Genomic DNA, 16675 nt, shown 5'->3' with positions numbered 1-16675 from the left:
CTTCAACTCATATTTTCAAGTAAATATGTTTAGTTGCTGGAATTACAAGTTTTGGTCAAGAATCTAGCCGGAATATATATATATATATATATATATATATATATGTTCATTAAAACAATATGATGTTAATGATGATTAAAGATAAATTTGAGAAAGAAAAGAAATATTTTTGACAAGGCTATACATTTTAGTAAAGTTAGAAACGATAGATATATTTTAGGGACCAAGTGTGTACTACAATTATAATTTATTATACGTAATTACAAAACACCCAGGATTTAATCATATATTTTGTGTTTTACACGTAGAGTAACTAATCTTAAAGCGAAAATATAAATGCAAGATTTAAGTAACTTATGTATTTAAACGAAAGAAATCCATAAACTACCCTTCTTATTACATACATTAAAATGTCAAGAAGACTGTCACAAGCATATATACTTTAACAAGATGGTGATGCTAAAAACATATTTGTTTAAATATTATAACTTTTACTTTGTATGTAAGTTTAGGCAACCATGAATCATCCTGCGCGCGTTTGTTGTAGTTTTTTCTTGGTCGCCGTGGTCCTCCTTGCACCATATGAGTTTCTAGCCTTCTGAGCTTCTTGTTGTCTGGGCCTTCATCTCTTCGTTGTATCTGGCGGTAATCGCGCTTTCCTCCTTTGACTAAGTGACCGAGCTTTCCGTCTCTTAGAGCTCTTTCGATTTCTTGCTTTAAGCTAAAGCAATCATCGGTCAAGTGGCCCGTATCTTTGTGGAATTCACAGAAGAGATTTGGGTCCTGACCCCTTTTGTTGCGCATCTGCAAGGGTGGTTTGAACTGATGGTTCTCTGTAGCTAAGACTTCAGAAGGTGTTTTGGTTAATGGAGTCCATTGCTTTTCTCTATTTTCGCGCTTTACCTCTTTTCGATGGGCTATTTGATTGATCGTATGGCGTGCGTCGTCCCGTGGGGGGCTTCTTTCTCTGTGTGCGGATGCCTTCCAGGGTTGATTTCTGCCCCTTCTGTTGTTTCGGTCATTGTGATTGTGTGCACGCTGACGGTGGTCATCACCGGTCAGTTGCCTGTCTGTTTGTGCGATGGTTTTGGCCGCTTCAATGAAAGTTTCCCAATCTTTGGGGCCTCCGTCTCGTCCTTTGATTCGCTTTATTAAATCATCGCACTTTACCGCGCGCATGAAGTGCGCACGCATCATCTTTTCCGGTATGTCTCCGATTTCCAAACATTCTTTGTTGTACCTCGTAATAAAATCCTCTACGCTTTCGTAGTCTTTTCTGTATATGTTCAAACAATCACCTGGGTCTCTGGCGTGTCTTCGCTGTTGAGAAAAGTGTGCTAAGAATTTCTCTCGGAAGTCGACCCATGATTTGATTTTTCCGGCTGGTAAGTTGTCGAACCAGATGCGTGCCGCACCAACGAAAGTTTGAGCGAACAAGTGACACCATGTTGGTAGGTTCCAACCACCTGTTGCTCCTGCGCCTTTGAACACCTGGAGGTGATCGTCTGGGTCCGTCAGCCCGTTGTATTTACCTACGTTGTGCGGAAGCTTTGTTTTATCAATGGCCGCGCATGCAATTTCTCGGATAAATTTTGAATTTTCAGCCATGTCCTCAGGACGATAGCTTAGGGTGTAATCATGCTCTGCCTTTGGGTCATACCCCGCACGTTTGATTGGTTTGTATGCTTCATGCTCCGGATGGAGCCTGCTGAATACTGTGGATTCCCCGTTGTATGTTGGGTCATCTTCATCTTCATCCCATTCTGTGTTCATGTTACGTGCGCCCAAACGGGTCTGGATTGGTTTTCGGTGCAGGGTGGAGTTTTGCACGAAATTACTCTCTGTTTCGGCATAAGTGTCGCGCGTGTCTTGCACACTGGGTCTTCTTATATTCTGCACTGGCCCTCTTTCTGGACGTAAGTTCCATGCGTTGGTCTGCTGAGCCGTGTGTGTGCTCAGAGACCTTGGCTGCGGAGTTGCAAATGTTGTTTGGTTGGCCTGTGCTTGGAGCAGGGCTTGCTGTGCGCTAAGTTGCGTGTAAACTAAGTTTATGGACGCCATTTGTTCGGCGTACCAGGAGGCTAGAGTTTTTCCTTCTGGTAGCCCTAAGAGTGCAGAGTAATTGAGCTGTGTTGGTTCCGATGGAGCAGAAGGGCCTGCTCCATGACTTAAACTTGGCATCGGGGGAGGCACGTGGTGCAAGGTCCCCGTCGGAGTTTGGAACGCAGCTCCGTTTGTGTTTTGTGTAACGGTTCTTGTTGGTGTTTGGAAGGCGGGTCCAGTCGTTGTGTGACTAACAGCCCTGGATGCACTTCCAAAGATGGATGGAAACTCATTGTTCAGCTGGCTTTCTTGGATTGTCTCGTTCCTTTGACCTCGTTGGACGTGTGCCGTGTCCGAAACGAGTTCAAAAGAAGAGATTTCTCCGTCAGCTGGGTGTGAATGATTCTGGTCTGCCATTTTCACGAGTGTTTTCTAAAAGAGGAAAAGAGGTGAGAGTGGTCTTGCAAAAAAGCGGATGGCGCCAATGTTGAAACAATGGTTAACACAAGGATAACCAAGAGGGTCGTTTCACTTAGGGGGTTCAACCTCTTCTCTCGCTCGTATCAAAAGGCTTGAAATCTGCAAAACAGTAAACACCGTTAGTCTCGTTAAGAGGGAGAAGGGGGTTTTCCCTCTTAACCAGGCTCCGGCGTGAGAATAAGTACTGCTTTGAGATGGATAAAACAGTGTGTGTATAGAGTGAGTAAAGAGAGCCAAGAATCCTCAACCTGAATGATGAAGGGTCCTATTTATAACCGGATGGTGAAGAAGGAGGAAGCAGCTGTGCCAGCTGTGGGTGTGTACCAGCTGTCCGACCAAGGGGAATATCCTCTTGGTCTGCTCTGTCGCGAAGGGTGTAGTGGTACACGTGGCGTCCTTCTATTTGCTTACGCTGGATACCTCGTACTGGTTGCGTCAGACTTGCTCCCTGGATTGTCGCAGGCCTATGTGGCCTCCTCTCAATGGTGACACGTGTTGTCCTTTATGTTGGGCAAAGCATCTTTTATGCTAGCTATGAACCGCCTAGATGTCTTCTGGAAGCTTCTAGAAGGTTTTGGTGACATGGATGCCTTGTGTGCACAAAAAGTGGTGTGGTCCCTGCCATGTAGGCAGGGAAATGGGACCATACCTCTTCAGTTACAATATTCTATAAAAAGTTTACTTATTCTTTTTAATTTTAGGTTATAAATACAGAAATTGTTATTTATTCATTATGAGTTATACTTTATTTAATGTATAAGTAAAATGTAAATTAAATAATAGTTTAATTAGAGAGTTAATATTCACACACCCCTCTTCTCTACACATAGATATATATAGAAAGATATAGAATGCAAAAGAATGTAAGAATAAGATGTACGAATTTAATTATTAGGTAAACATTTTTTAACGACAAGAATGCGAGTCTTTGTGATATGCAATGTATGTAACTTAGATTTGTGCATAAAATAATATTAGATCCATAGTTTATTTGAATCCAAAGAAAGTTACACCACTAAAACAATAATTGTGTTTTTTAACAAAGTTGAAGTGCGTAATCCATCAAACTAACTTGTATAACCAACTTACTCTTGTATGGAATAGATTAGGTATTATTATAACATACAATAATATAAATATAAATATAAACCAATCAACGCAGCTAGCCCACACTAGTAACTAACCCTTTCACTAGCTCCCACTATCTTGCCACATGTTATGGAAATCAAAAGTAAACTTCATTTAGCAAAACCAAAATCAAACTCACTTTTACTATATTCTATTATTCTACTTGCGTATCTTTGATTTTTCTTCTTCTTAGATATCATAATATATATAAAATATACGTATATAAAAATATGGTAGTGCTCATACAATATGATATATGATATAATATACATGATGTGTTGAACTCTCTACATTGTTCTCTCTATATATAGACCATTTGCCACCTTACATTCAACATAACCTAGCTACCTCTCTCTCTCTCTCTCATGGCTAGGGTTCATGTGGTTTGTGCATACATCATCTTACTATACATCATAAACAACTTGGTTTCAGTGATATCAACCAATTTAACACCATGGAAAAACACTTCATTCCCATATGAAACCCTACATGTTGAAATAGCAACAAAACTTTCTCAAGATCCCATTTCTATCAAAACAGTTTCTTCTGATTTTGGTAAACTTATTCAAGAAACACCAACCGCTGTTTTCCACCCTTCAACCATTTCCGACATAGCTCGCCTCATTAAAGCCTCCTACACCGCTTCTACGCCTTTCAAGATCGCTGCCAGAGGGCGCGGCCACTCAGTCGGTGGCCAGGCGATGGCGAAAGATGGAGTGGTGGTGGAAATGAGTTCTTTGGTTGATGGTGGGATTAGGGTTTGTGGGTGTGAAAGTTTAGGGTTTTATGCTGATGTTAGCGGTGAAAAGTTTTGGATCGATGTTTTGAAGACGACGATAGAGCATGGATTGGCCCCGGTTTCGTGGACGGATTACTTGTATCTTAGTGTTGGTGGAACACTTTCTAATGCAGGGATTAGTGGCCAATCTTTTCTTCATGGACCTCAAATCAGTAATGTACTTGAAATGGATGTCATCACTGGTATATGCATAGCATAGATTTACACATTTATATATATATTTGCGTAAATCTTTATGTTAATGAAATGTTTATTTGTCTTTCCAAAGTTTTTAAAAAACTACGAACAAATTTTATGTGTATAACATACACATGTGTAAGTCACATACATATGGATAAGATACATATGTTTAGGTAAATTTTTAAAAATAATTTAAACATATATGAATTGAAGAAGTATGATTGTTTTTTTTTTTTTTTTTGGGGGGGGGGGGGGGGTTCTTATTTGTATAACCATATGCATTTCTTCAAAATATAAAAAACTAATATAAAAATTAATCAGTTTAGACTTGTTTACTTTGTTTAGACAATAACCCGAGCATACTCACAATTGTACAATCTCAACATGCAGGATTTGTACTACTAATGTATCTAACCTAGTCAAATGAATTGACTAGTTGTAATCAAATGGTAAAGGAGTCTACAAATTAATTAAACTTATAAAGTTTCTTTTTTATTCCAACTGTAAAAGGGTTTGACGGCCAGGCTGTTTAATTAGTTTTTACACAATCTGGATACAAAATGTTTAATTTAACTAGTTGATTATGCTAGTATATGTATGTAATTGAAAATTCTTGTGTTTTATGTAATTATATATAAAATGTGTGAAAGCGTGTCTATGAGCGTGTATATAAGTAGTTAAAAATATCATTCTTGTACTTTTACATATCCTTTTTGCTAGTTATATGTTTGAACAAAAAAATATACACATCTATGGCCACTGTGGTTCCTTGATTATATAAGCTAGTTTATATATTTAAAATGATTTTTATTTGAAGACTCAAGTACCTTTTAAATGATTTTTATTCAAAGACTCAAGTGCCTTTAATTTAAAAAAGGTCGATTAATGATCGTTATCTGCATGGAAGATCTAGAGAGAATTTGGGTCCAATACTTTCCAACCAACCAACCAACCAACCAAAATTTATATTAAAATAGGTATTGACCATATCTAATACTTTGACTTCGCAAACTATATTCTAGGTAAAAATGTGAAATAATGTTCTATTATGACAATTTAGTTGAAATTTTCTATATCGTTAACTTCAATCAACTTTAAAATATATTTAATTTGATGGTTGCAGGAAAAGGAGATTTCATGACTTGTTCAAAAACCATAAACTCTGAACTCTTCTATGGAGTTCTTGGAGGTCTTGGTCAATTTGGGATCATAACTAGAGCAAGGATTGTACTACAAAAAGCACCAACAAGAGTAAGATCTTTATAACTTTATGTTAGCCGGTGGCGAAGTTTGAGATTTCCAACTGTGGGGACGGAAGTCACCGGACCTAAAAATTTATATAAAATCGGGGGTCGAAAACGTATATATCCAAAAATTTCTATACGAAAACTACATACTCTCCACTACTAAGCGAAAAATTCGAGGGGTCGGCCACCTCCTCTCGCATCCCGCCCCTTAAAAGCTTCCCCCATGATGTTAGCTAAGTTACAATTTACTAATTTTATTTTTAATACAAAAGAGCGAAATGTTTTTCCAAACATTATGGGTTCTTAAAATATATCTATCTACATAAATTGTTTATTCCACCAAATGTAACTTAACACATTGTCATTGCAAGGAATTTTGATCTTTGTATATCATATAATATCGTTAGTTTTTGTTGATAATTTTTTTAACCTTATATTCTTGTAATATATAAAATATTGACGTGACACATTGTCCTGTCATTAAAGTATTGGTGTCATATAATCATTTTACTAGTTATAGAAAGGGGTTATAATAAGGTGAATATATGATATCCGGTGAAAAAAAGGCTTACAAAGATAAAATTATAAAAGTTACATTGTGGTTTAATCAAATCAAAGTTATTATATATATAAACCCAAGCCACAAGCCAATCGAAACTTGTCAAGTGCATAAAATGATATATACTTAATTAAATCTATATATAAGTAACTTACTATTTTTTTATCCATCCTTTTAATACAATTATTTCCACTTTTTAAATCCATAGAGATTTATACAAATATGCCCGCGTTTAATTTTAGGAATATTAGATTTTAATAATCATAACTATTAATCGTTGGCCGCCAACAGTCCTAACTTCAAAAATAACTATTGACAGTCCCAACTATGACATATATGCAGGACTTTTTAAATCCATAGAGATTTATACAAATACGTCAGTATTTTAAAATTATTCTTAATATTTGTAGGTGAAATGGGTTAGAATGATTTATGAAGACTTTGCTACCTTCACAAAGGACCAAGTGAAAGAGATGGTTCAGGCTTTCATTGATACAGAAATGAAAGGTACGAATTACATACAGTAAGCTGCTCTATATATAGAGGCTAAACAACTAACTCTAACCAACTCAACTATCTCTAACCAACACAACAACTCTAACTAACTCAACTAACTCATAACCGATACATATAGACTCAAATATATCTCTAATATGCCCCCTCAAGCTAAACGGGGAGAATCCACGTGAAGCTTGGACCGAAGAAAACTAAACCGATCTGCTGAAAGACCCTTGGTCAAAATATCAGCAATCTGTGAAGCAGTAGGCACATAACAAATCCGTAATATCTGAGACAAAACCATATCTCTAATAAAATGCAAATCAATCTCAAGATGTTTGGTCCGCTGATGAAATACCGGATTTGCTGCAAGATAAGTGGCCCCAATGTTGTCACACCAAACTGTTGGTGAACAACTCAAAACAACATGTAACTCCCGTAATATAGACATAACCCATCTCAACTCAGCAGCTGTATGTGCAAGAGCACGATACTCAGCCTCAGTACTCGATCGAGCAACAACATGTTGTTTCTTGGAACTCCAACTAATCAAGTTGGAACCAAGAAACACACAATAACCAGTAGTAGACCGTCGATCATCAGGGCATCCAGCCCAGTCTGCATCAGAATAAGCATGAATATCCATACTAGAAGATCGTCTAATACTCAAGCCACAAGTCAAGGTACCTTTAAGGTACCGTAAAATCCTCTTGACTGCCTCCCAATGTCTGTCAGTAGGAGTCTGAAGAAACTGAGACACCTTACTAACAGCATATGCAATCTCAGGACGAGTCAAGACCAAATACTGAAGAGCACCAACAGTACTACGATACATAGTGGCATCAGGTAAAGATATACCCGTGTGCCGAGAAAGCTGTCTACCAGAAGCAACAGGAGTAGATAAAGGACGACACTGAGCAAGACCAGTGCGCTGAAGAAGATCAAGCAAATAACGCTGCTGAGAAAGATGAAGAACATCATCAGAGAAGGTAGCCTGAACTCCCAAGAAATAAGAAAGCTTCCCAAGATCTTTGAGCGCAAATCGAGAATGTAAGCGCTCAATCAAATGAGTAACAAAATCTGAAGAACTCCCAGTAATGATGATATCATCGACATAAACCAATACATAACACATCACTGAATCTCTACTATAGACAAATAGAGAAGTGTCAGAAACACACTGAGAGAAACCATCAGCAATAAGAGCAGAAGAGAGCTTGGAGAACCAAGCTCTGGGGGCCTGCTTCAGGCCATAAAGTGCCTTCTGCAGAAGACAGACATGATGTGGTCTAGAAGCGTCAACAAAACCCTGAGGCTGTGACATGTACACTGTCTCAGATAAGTCACCATGAAGAAAGGCATTGTTGACGTCAACCTGCCGAATAGACCACCCACGAGAGAAAGCAATAGAAAGAACAATCCGAATAGTGGTAGGTTTGACCACTGGACTAAATGTCTCAGTATAGTCAATACCCTCAGTCTGGTGAAAACCCTTTGCTACAAGCCGTGCCTTGTAGCGACTCACAGAACCATCAGGATTTCTTTTAATCCTGTAGACCCACTTGCAACCAACAATGTTGGCACCAGTGGGAGCCGGAACCAAACTCCACGTTTGGTTGGCATACAAAGCATCCATCTCAACACGCATCGCATCCCACCAAACAGACCACTGCTGAGCCTGACGAAAAGAACTAGGCTCTGTGGTGGGAGCAGTAGTGGCATGAAACACCACATGATCAGGAAACTGTCTAGGCTGGCGAGTATGGTCACGAGAACGAGTAACCATAGGATGCATAATAGGAGGGGAAGAAGAAGAAGAAGAAGGAGAAGAAGAGGGAGGAGGAGGAGGGGGGGGAGGTGGAGGAGGAGGAGATGATGATGAATCAGAAAAAGAAGTCGAATGAGAAGAAGAAGAAGGTATAGGAGAAGGAGAAGCAAAAGATGAAGGAGGAGGAATGAAAAACGGAAGTGAGTCAGAAGAAACATGAGAAGGAGAAGAGGAAGAAACAGAAGAAGTACGAGGAATCTCAAAGATCGTCTCAAAAAATCGAACATGTCGAGACGTATATGTGCGAGACGTGTGAGGATCATAACAAAGATATCCAAGATGAGATGGAGCATATCCAACAAAGATGCAAGGAATGGATTTAGGTGAAAGCTTATCCATTCTAGTATCACCAAGAAATGGATAACACAAACACCCAAATGTGCGAAGAAAAGAATAATCGGGTGAAGAACCGAACAATGTCTCAAAAGGTGAAGAATAGTGAATAACCGGTGAAGGCAACCGGTTAATGAGATAAGCTGCGGTAGCATAAGCATCATACCAAAATTTCTTTGGTAGATGAGAATGAAACAACAAAGCACGGAGCAACCTCAGAAAGGTGACGATTTTTACGCTCGGCTACCCCATTTTGTGGGGGTGTGTAGGGACACGAGATACGATAAGCAATACCAGACTCGGAAAGAAATCGAGCCATGGGTCCATGAATGAGCTCAGGAGCACCATCACACTGAAGGTGTTTGATGGTGCATGAGAAAAGGTTCTCAACAAGCGGTTTGAAGTGACGAAACGAATCAACCGCCTGAGAACGATGTGTAAGTGGATAAATCCATGTGAATCTACTAAAATCATCAATAAACGTAATGAAATATCGATAACCATCACGAGACAAAACAGGAGAGGGTCCCCAAATATCACAATGAATCACATGTAATGGTACTATAGAGTGAGATACAATCGAATCAAACGGTAAACGTGTAGATTTCGATGTACTACAAGCAACACAATGAGAACACATGGATTTATCTAAAGTACGTAAGAATGAAAAACGAGCCATAACTCCATCAGATGGATGTCCTAAGCGAGAGTGCCACGTCTCTCGAGACACAGCTGCAACAGCAGTCAACGAATACAGCTGATAAGGACTACCACGCGTGTGGTGGATGAGCTGTCCTGTGAGACTCTGAATAATCAAACCAACATGAGAAAAAGTAATAGTAAGTGGATGATCAATCACAAGCTGAGTAATAGATAGTAAGTTCTTGGCTAGGCCAGGAACTACTAAGACATGTCTAAGTGTGATGGTACTACTAGATAAGCGCAAATGGGCAAAACCAATGTGAGATATAGCAAGAGATGTACCGTCACCAATAACAACTCGCTCAGTACCGGTATAAGGAACCGAATCAAAAACAAGTGATAGCTCACCAGTCATATGTGCGGAAGCTCCTGAATCTGGAATCCACGAGTCAACCAAATCGCATGCGGATGACAAGTCGGCTACAAGCCCAAAATGACCAGCAACACCAGAATTTGTTGATCCTGTAGAAACATTTGAATTCGCTGGTCCAGAATTCAAAACACTAGAAGGTCTAGCTCCTGACACAGTAGCAGAATGGGTCCAGTTTACAAAATGATTTGGGCCAAAGCCTGATCCAATATTACTATCACTGTTGTTTGGGCCAGGAACACTAGTAACACACGGACCCGGACCAAGAATACCACTACCGTTTGGATAACCCGAAATATTTCCCCCAAAATTATAACCTGGTAAAGATTCTCCAAATATTCGTGAGTCAATTTGACCTGGAATATTTCCCCCAAAATTAGGAACCCTAACTCCAAAATTAGAGTCCCCAGAACCATAACAAGCAGCAATATTCGCACTGTAGCCTCTAATCCCTTCAGTCGACCACCGATTTGTTGATTGTTGATTGAAGCCTCCTCGATGATTGCCATATCTACCACCACTTCGACCACCGCGTGGCCTCCATCGTCCACCACGTCCACCAGAGTTCGAATTAAATCGATGGTAACAATTATTAGCACGGTGTCCAGGTTTGTCACAGATTTGACACACAACTGTTGTTTGAGAAGAAACATCAGTGTGTGGAGTAGGTCGAACAGTCATGGCTGCCATAGCAGCGATTGGAACAGAGTGTGAGCTTTGATCTTGTTTTAGACGAGATTCAAAGGTTAACAACTTGGCTCTGAGTTGAGAGAATGTAGGTTTTGAATCAGAATTTTCAATATTGGTAACAAACATTCGAAAATCAGAGTGTAAACCATTTAGGATTTGTAATATCAGACTTTGCTCTGTAATTGGATCACCCAGAGCAATCAACTGATCAAACAAATTCTTTGTCTCATCACAAAACTGAATCACTGACTTATCTCTTTGTTTTAAGCAATGAAACTGTGTTCGAATATAATTCTGATTAGCGAATACCTGTTGTGTAAACAGTTCTTCAAGCTTCTGCCACAACTCTGCAGATCTAGAAGTATCTCGAGCCAAATGAATCATTGATGAAGACAGATTTGCAGAGATAAAAGCTGATACATATGCATCTGATTTGTCCCAAGCAGTTCTCGCTTCTTCAGACTCTGGTGGATTACAATTGATGTTAAGATGTTGAAGAAGCCCTAACGTCTTCAAAATCAGTGTTGTTTGGTGCTTCCAGTTCAGGTAATTCGTTTCATCAAGCTTAATTGGCATGAGATTCATAACATTCTGAAATGGATTAGAGTTTGATGCAGCAATTGTTGAAGATTGAGAAGTCGACATAACGAAACAGATAAGAGGATAGAAAAGCAGAGAAGAAAAACGAAGAAGAAAGAGATTGGGAATTTGGTCGGAAACAGACCGGAAACTTGATCGGAAAAGGAGAGAAATGAAGAAAGGAATCACAGCTCTGATACCATGAAAGAGATGGTTCAGGCTTTCATTGATACAGAAATGAAAGGTACGAATTACATACAGTAAGCTGCTCTATATATAGAGGCTAAACAACTAACTCTAACCAACTCAACTATCTCTAACCAACACAACAACTCTAACTAACTCAACTAACTCATAACCGATACATATAGACTCAAATATATCTCTAATACCAAGAACACTTGATCACCCTTAATTATGGACCTAATTACGTTGAAGGCTCGCTTATCATGAAGAAAAGTCCTGCAAACAACTGGAGATCTTCGTTTTTCTCAATTCATGATGAAGCAAAAGTAAACTCGTTAGCAACTAAACACGGCATCATATATAGCTTAGAAGTAGTCAAATATTACGACGATTTCAGCATAAAAACCATAGACGAGGTACTCGATCTATCTTCATGTTCATCTTGTAATTAATGATCTCATGTTTGAATATTTTTTATAATTTTGTTTGTAATTACAGGAACTTGATGAGATGTTCAATGAGTTAAGCTTCAAAACTGGATTTATTTTCAAGAAAGATGTAACATTTGTTGATTTTCTTAATAGAGTGAGAACCGAAGAGGTGAAACTTCGATCCGAAGGATTTTGGGATATTGATCATCATCCATGGTTAAATTTGTTCGTCCCAAAATCTCACATTTTGGAGTTTAATCAACGTGTGTTCGTTGATATTATTAAAAAAGAAAGCAAAAGCTCAGGTCCTTTCCTTGTGTACCCGATGAACCGGAAAAGGTAATTAACCATTTAGGTTTTGTTTAATATTGTTAAGAAATGTTAATTTATTTTAATTGAAATCGTTTTATTGACCATGCAAATGATGAAATAATTTGTTTTTATCAATTATTTTTTGGTTGTAATAAGAAAAACTTAAAACTAAGTATTACCCGATTCCTTATAACTTTTTTTTAATAATAACTATTTTATTTTTATTTTTTATGAGACTTGAACCTATGACTTGTTTTTAGAAATTTTGTTTGTTCCATTGGGTTACCAACCCTAATGGTCGAATTATAACTCTCACAATGATAATAACTGTATTTTATAATTAATTTGTTTTAGTTGTTAATCATTTCAGTTATTAAAGTCTTTTCGTCATAACATAAAACCAAAATTATTATTTTGTTAACTACTTTGTGTTTTCTCAATTAAACTCTCATTGAATAACTAATTTTTCTATAAAAAACTAGAAGCATATTATATAATCAAGAACTTAACTAAAAAAAGGGATTGATTGCTTCATGTATAATATTGTTATTCCGTCTTAGTTAATTTACTTGAATATTTACAGGTGGGATTACAAGACGTCGGCTGTCATTTGCGATGAAGACGTAGACATATTTTATACCGTAGGTTTATTGCACTCGGCTAGAAATGTTGAAGACGGAAAAATACTTGACGATCAAAATAAAAGGATACTCATGTTATGTGATGAACTTGGTATTAAAGTAAAGCAATATCTCCCACAATATTACAAGACAAAAGAAGAATGGATGAAGCATTTTGGTAGCAAATGGAGTGTGTTTGAGGAGAGGAAAGCCAAGTATGATCCAAAAATGATATTATCTCCGGGACAAAATATCTTCAACTTTAGTTAGATTAATTATTTAGTTTATGCATACATGTTAATGTATGTATATTAAGAGTGATATATTATGGTGGATTAGTGAGAAATATCGGGTTTATGTAATTTAATTTGGTATGTCATTTATGTTTAAAATTAGTTTACGTTTTAAATGTTTTGGAAACTGGACCGGTTATCACTCCATCAATCAATTCACTAGTCCTACATCCTGGTAATTAAGCGGTAGTTCAAAGCTAACATGGTGTAGTTGTATTGTGTTTATCCTAGAAAGTCTCGGAATTGATGTTTAAAAAATATCACTAGTCGGACTGGCCACAAAATCCATGTATGTAAAAAAGTTAATTACATAGATGGTACATGTGGTTTGACTATATTTGCAAGTTTGGTCCACAACTTTGAAAAATTATATCGTTAGTTCAATATTGTACACATAAACGTAATACAAATGTTCCTAGACACGAGTTGTTCTATTATGTTTTCGTAAAACATATTAAAATACTTCTTTAGTTAAGAAAAACTAAAAAGTAAAAAACAAAGAATCCTAGGTCTCCCACATTTTTCTTTCACATCAAGCCAATAACTATCTAACTTGACGACCCCTTCGTTACTTTTTTTCTCAACTAGTCGCGTCTAGGGGTGTTCATGTCTGTTTAAACCATCAAACCGCCCAAACTAGCTATTGGTTTGGCTTAGTGGTCGGTTTTCTATTAACTTTTGGTCAGTCGGTTTCAAAATATCAAACCGTAACAAATGGTTCCGTTTACGGTTTCAAAGCATTCAAACCTTATAAAGCGGACCCGACTAAGATTTCGTATACTTTATGTTTGTAAAAGAATTTTATTACAAATATTTGATTATTTATATTTTATTTTAGGTGTAGCAAAGAATAAAACGAGATGAATATATATTAGATTTTTTGAAGTGTAGCGTGCAACACATCCAAATTTTTTTTTAATACCATCTATTTACTTATTGAAAAGTTATGGGCCTAGAAGTTCAATAATTTATATAACTACTAATTATCAGCACATTTATGTATAAGAGTGTTGTACTCTTAGCATTTTATGTTTTATATGCTTTGTTTTTTTTTCTATGTTTGTTGTATACCACTTTTGTTATATAAGTGGGTTTTGGGGTTTTGATACCCACTTGGTCAGACTTCATTCCCCTTCTCACCACCTGATTCCACTGCCGCTTATGATGGATCTGACCGTCGTTGACTACCTTTTTCTTCTTTTCTTGTAATTTCGACCAACCTTTTACCTTCTGCGCATAATATGATGCTTCATTTGGTTTTAAACATTAACGACTAGGGTTTGCATGTTGTTTTTATTTTGTCTAGGATCTATTTAGATTCTCGATTTTATGACATGCAATGCTAAAGAGATTATGATTTGTTTTTTTTTTGTGCGATATATTATTTTGTTGGTCAGGTTTGTTGTATTTTGGTTATGTTGGTGATGAGTTTTTTATTTTTTTTATTTTTTGGAGGGGGGTGGGGGGGGGGGGGGGTGTTTGTACCTTCGTGAACAGAGTTTACTCTTTGTTATGTATACCAATTTCTGGTATCTTATTCGATGAAGATCAAAAATTAGTTTCATTCGAGATCTATGCTATAAAGATTATTATCTGTTTTTTTTTTGTGCGATATGTTACTTTGTTGTTCCAATTTGGTTCATTTTGGCTTTGTTGGTGATGAAGTTTTTTTTTGGTGTTTGTTGCTTTGTGAGCATAGTCCGGGCTCTATTTCGTATACCAATTTCTGGTAATTTATTCGATGAAGATGAACACTTAGTTTTATCTGAGAACCTTTGGGTTAATATTCATTATTATCATTCTTACGAAGATGTTTACCGTGTTTAGTTAACTACGAGGCATTTGCTTTATCTAGAATTGTTTGTTCATATGCATGTGATACCTTTGGGATATTGTTGAGACGGTTATGTTCTATACTCACTCTCGATGACGATGAAGAAACGTTTCCCTTAGAGAGCCTTTAGTGTGCTCATAGATTGTTGGTTTGTAGGCTGATGTCTCGATGAAGATGACTATAAGCTCATCTGAGAGTTATTACATACCATGTTTATAAATGCGATGATGTTGCTTCTCATTTGGCTTCGCATAATTGCTTGAGGATGTTTGTTCATGCGTATTATCAAATAGCAATTCGATGTTGCTTTGTGTCTACCACTTTGTGTTTATGAAGTGGTTGAACATGTTTATAACCTTTTTTGCTTCAGTTTCGTGCGGTTTTGGTGAACGCCTATGTCTACTATGATGGTGCGCCTCATTTAGCACGTCTGTTGCAGTCGTGATACACTTATGAGTATTACTTATCCGTCTCATTTATAAACTACCAATTACAAACATTCGTATGCGTATTACCCTTACCATTGTATGTTTTATATGCTCGATTGGGTTTGTTTTTTGGCTATATTTGTTGTAAACTACTTTTGTTATATAAAGTAGGATTTGGGTTTATATCTATATATAGTTAGCAGTTATATAAATATAGGGGAAGGTTCAAATGAAAACCACTTTTTATTGTAAAACTCGAAAACTAATTAAAAAAAGTCAAAAAAACATACAATTTTTTTTTTTTTTTGCAAACCAAATTCGCAGGTTTTTTTATATAAAAAAAATTTCAAAAAAAAAAAAAAAATAATTTGTGTAGTGCACATGTGTAATACTACACATGTGTATTATTACACATGTGCACTACACAAATTTTTTTTTTTTTTTTTGAAAAAAAGTTTTTTTTATATATAAAAACCAGCGATTTTTATAAAAAAAAATTGAAAAAAAAAATTTGTGTGTGTTTTTTAGGCTTTTTTTAATTAGTTTTCGAGTTTTCACAATAAAAGTGGTTTTTATCTGAACCATCCCCTATAAATATATTTACTATTAATAGTGGGCAAAGATGTGGCCAAGATGTTTGAAATATGGTTTCGTTAATCTAGGAAACCTTAACAAAAACATCCAAATAACACCATATTCCTGAGCCAAGAAATAAAATAAAAAGTTTATTTTGTTTGGCTTTTTTTTATTAACTTCAAATACATTTCATTTTTTAGTTAATATATTTTTGTTCCATGTTTTTCGCAAATGCATTTGCATTACACTATTCTTGTCAATGACGAGTAAACTGTTACCACCATGACACTAAAGGAACAAATGGTTTTAGTTACGTCTTTGAGCCTTTATGTAAGCACTCACCAATGATTATAAACTTATTTATCTAATTGATGATATTATGTTACAGTACAATTCAATTGATATGTTATTTCATTTTTGTTTGCCTGTTGACTTCGAACGATGACTTGGATGTGTTACAAAGGCTAACCCAACTTGTTCAAGAGGTTATAGAGTCTCAAGTGTTTTTTAGAAGTATTTGGATAGATAGATATTATGAACATTTTATTTTATGATTTTT

General features: G+C 36.7%; 1 protein-coding gene across 1 annotated transcript; it reads left to right on the top strand.

Annotated features, from left to right (window-relative positions):
* The first annotated feature begins 3959 nt into the window (after positions 1–3959).
* On the top strand, positions 3960–13364 carry LOC110877038 (cytokinin dehydrogenase 3). The gene is made up of 6 exons (XM_022125197.2): positions 3960–4632; positions 5754–5881; positions 6847–6943; positions 11875–12038; positions 12121–12392; positions 12949–13364. The coding sequence occupies exons 1-6, from the start codon at positions 4017–4019 to the stop codon at positions 13253–13255; spliced, it is 1584 nt and encodes a 527-aa protein (XP_021980889.1). The 5' UTR covers positions 3960–4016; the 3' UTR covers positions 13256–13364.
* The last annotated feature ends 3311 nt before the right edge of the window (positions 13365–16675 follow it).

Source organism: Helianthus annuus, chromosome 9 (genome assembly GCF_002127325.2).
Source record: "Helianthus annuus cultivar XRQ/B chromosome 9, HanXRQr2.0-SUNRISE, whole genome shotgun sequence".
NCBI classification, from domain to species: domain Eukaryota; kingdom Viridiplantae; phylum Streptophyta; class Magnoliopsida; order Asterales; family Asteraceae; genus Helianthus; species Helianthus annuus.
Note: the sequence above shows the minus strand (reverse complement) of the source record. Positions and strands in the feature narration are given on the sequence as shown.

Coding starts and splice junctions, on each gene's coding strand:
- LOC110877038 (XM_022125197.2), top strand. CDS start 4,017: ATGGCTAGGGTTCATGTGGTTTGTGCATACATCATCTTACTATACATC. Junction 5,882..6,846: donor TACAAAAAGCACCAACAAGA/GTAAGATCTTTA, acceptor TAATATTTGTAG/GTGAAATGGGTTAGAATGAT. Junction 6,944..11,874: donor CATTGATACAGAAATGAAAG/GTACGAATTACA, acceptor ATTACGTTGAAG/GCTCGCTTATCATGAAGAAA.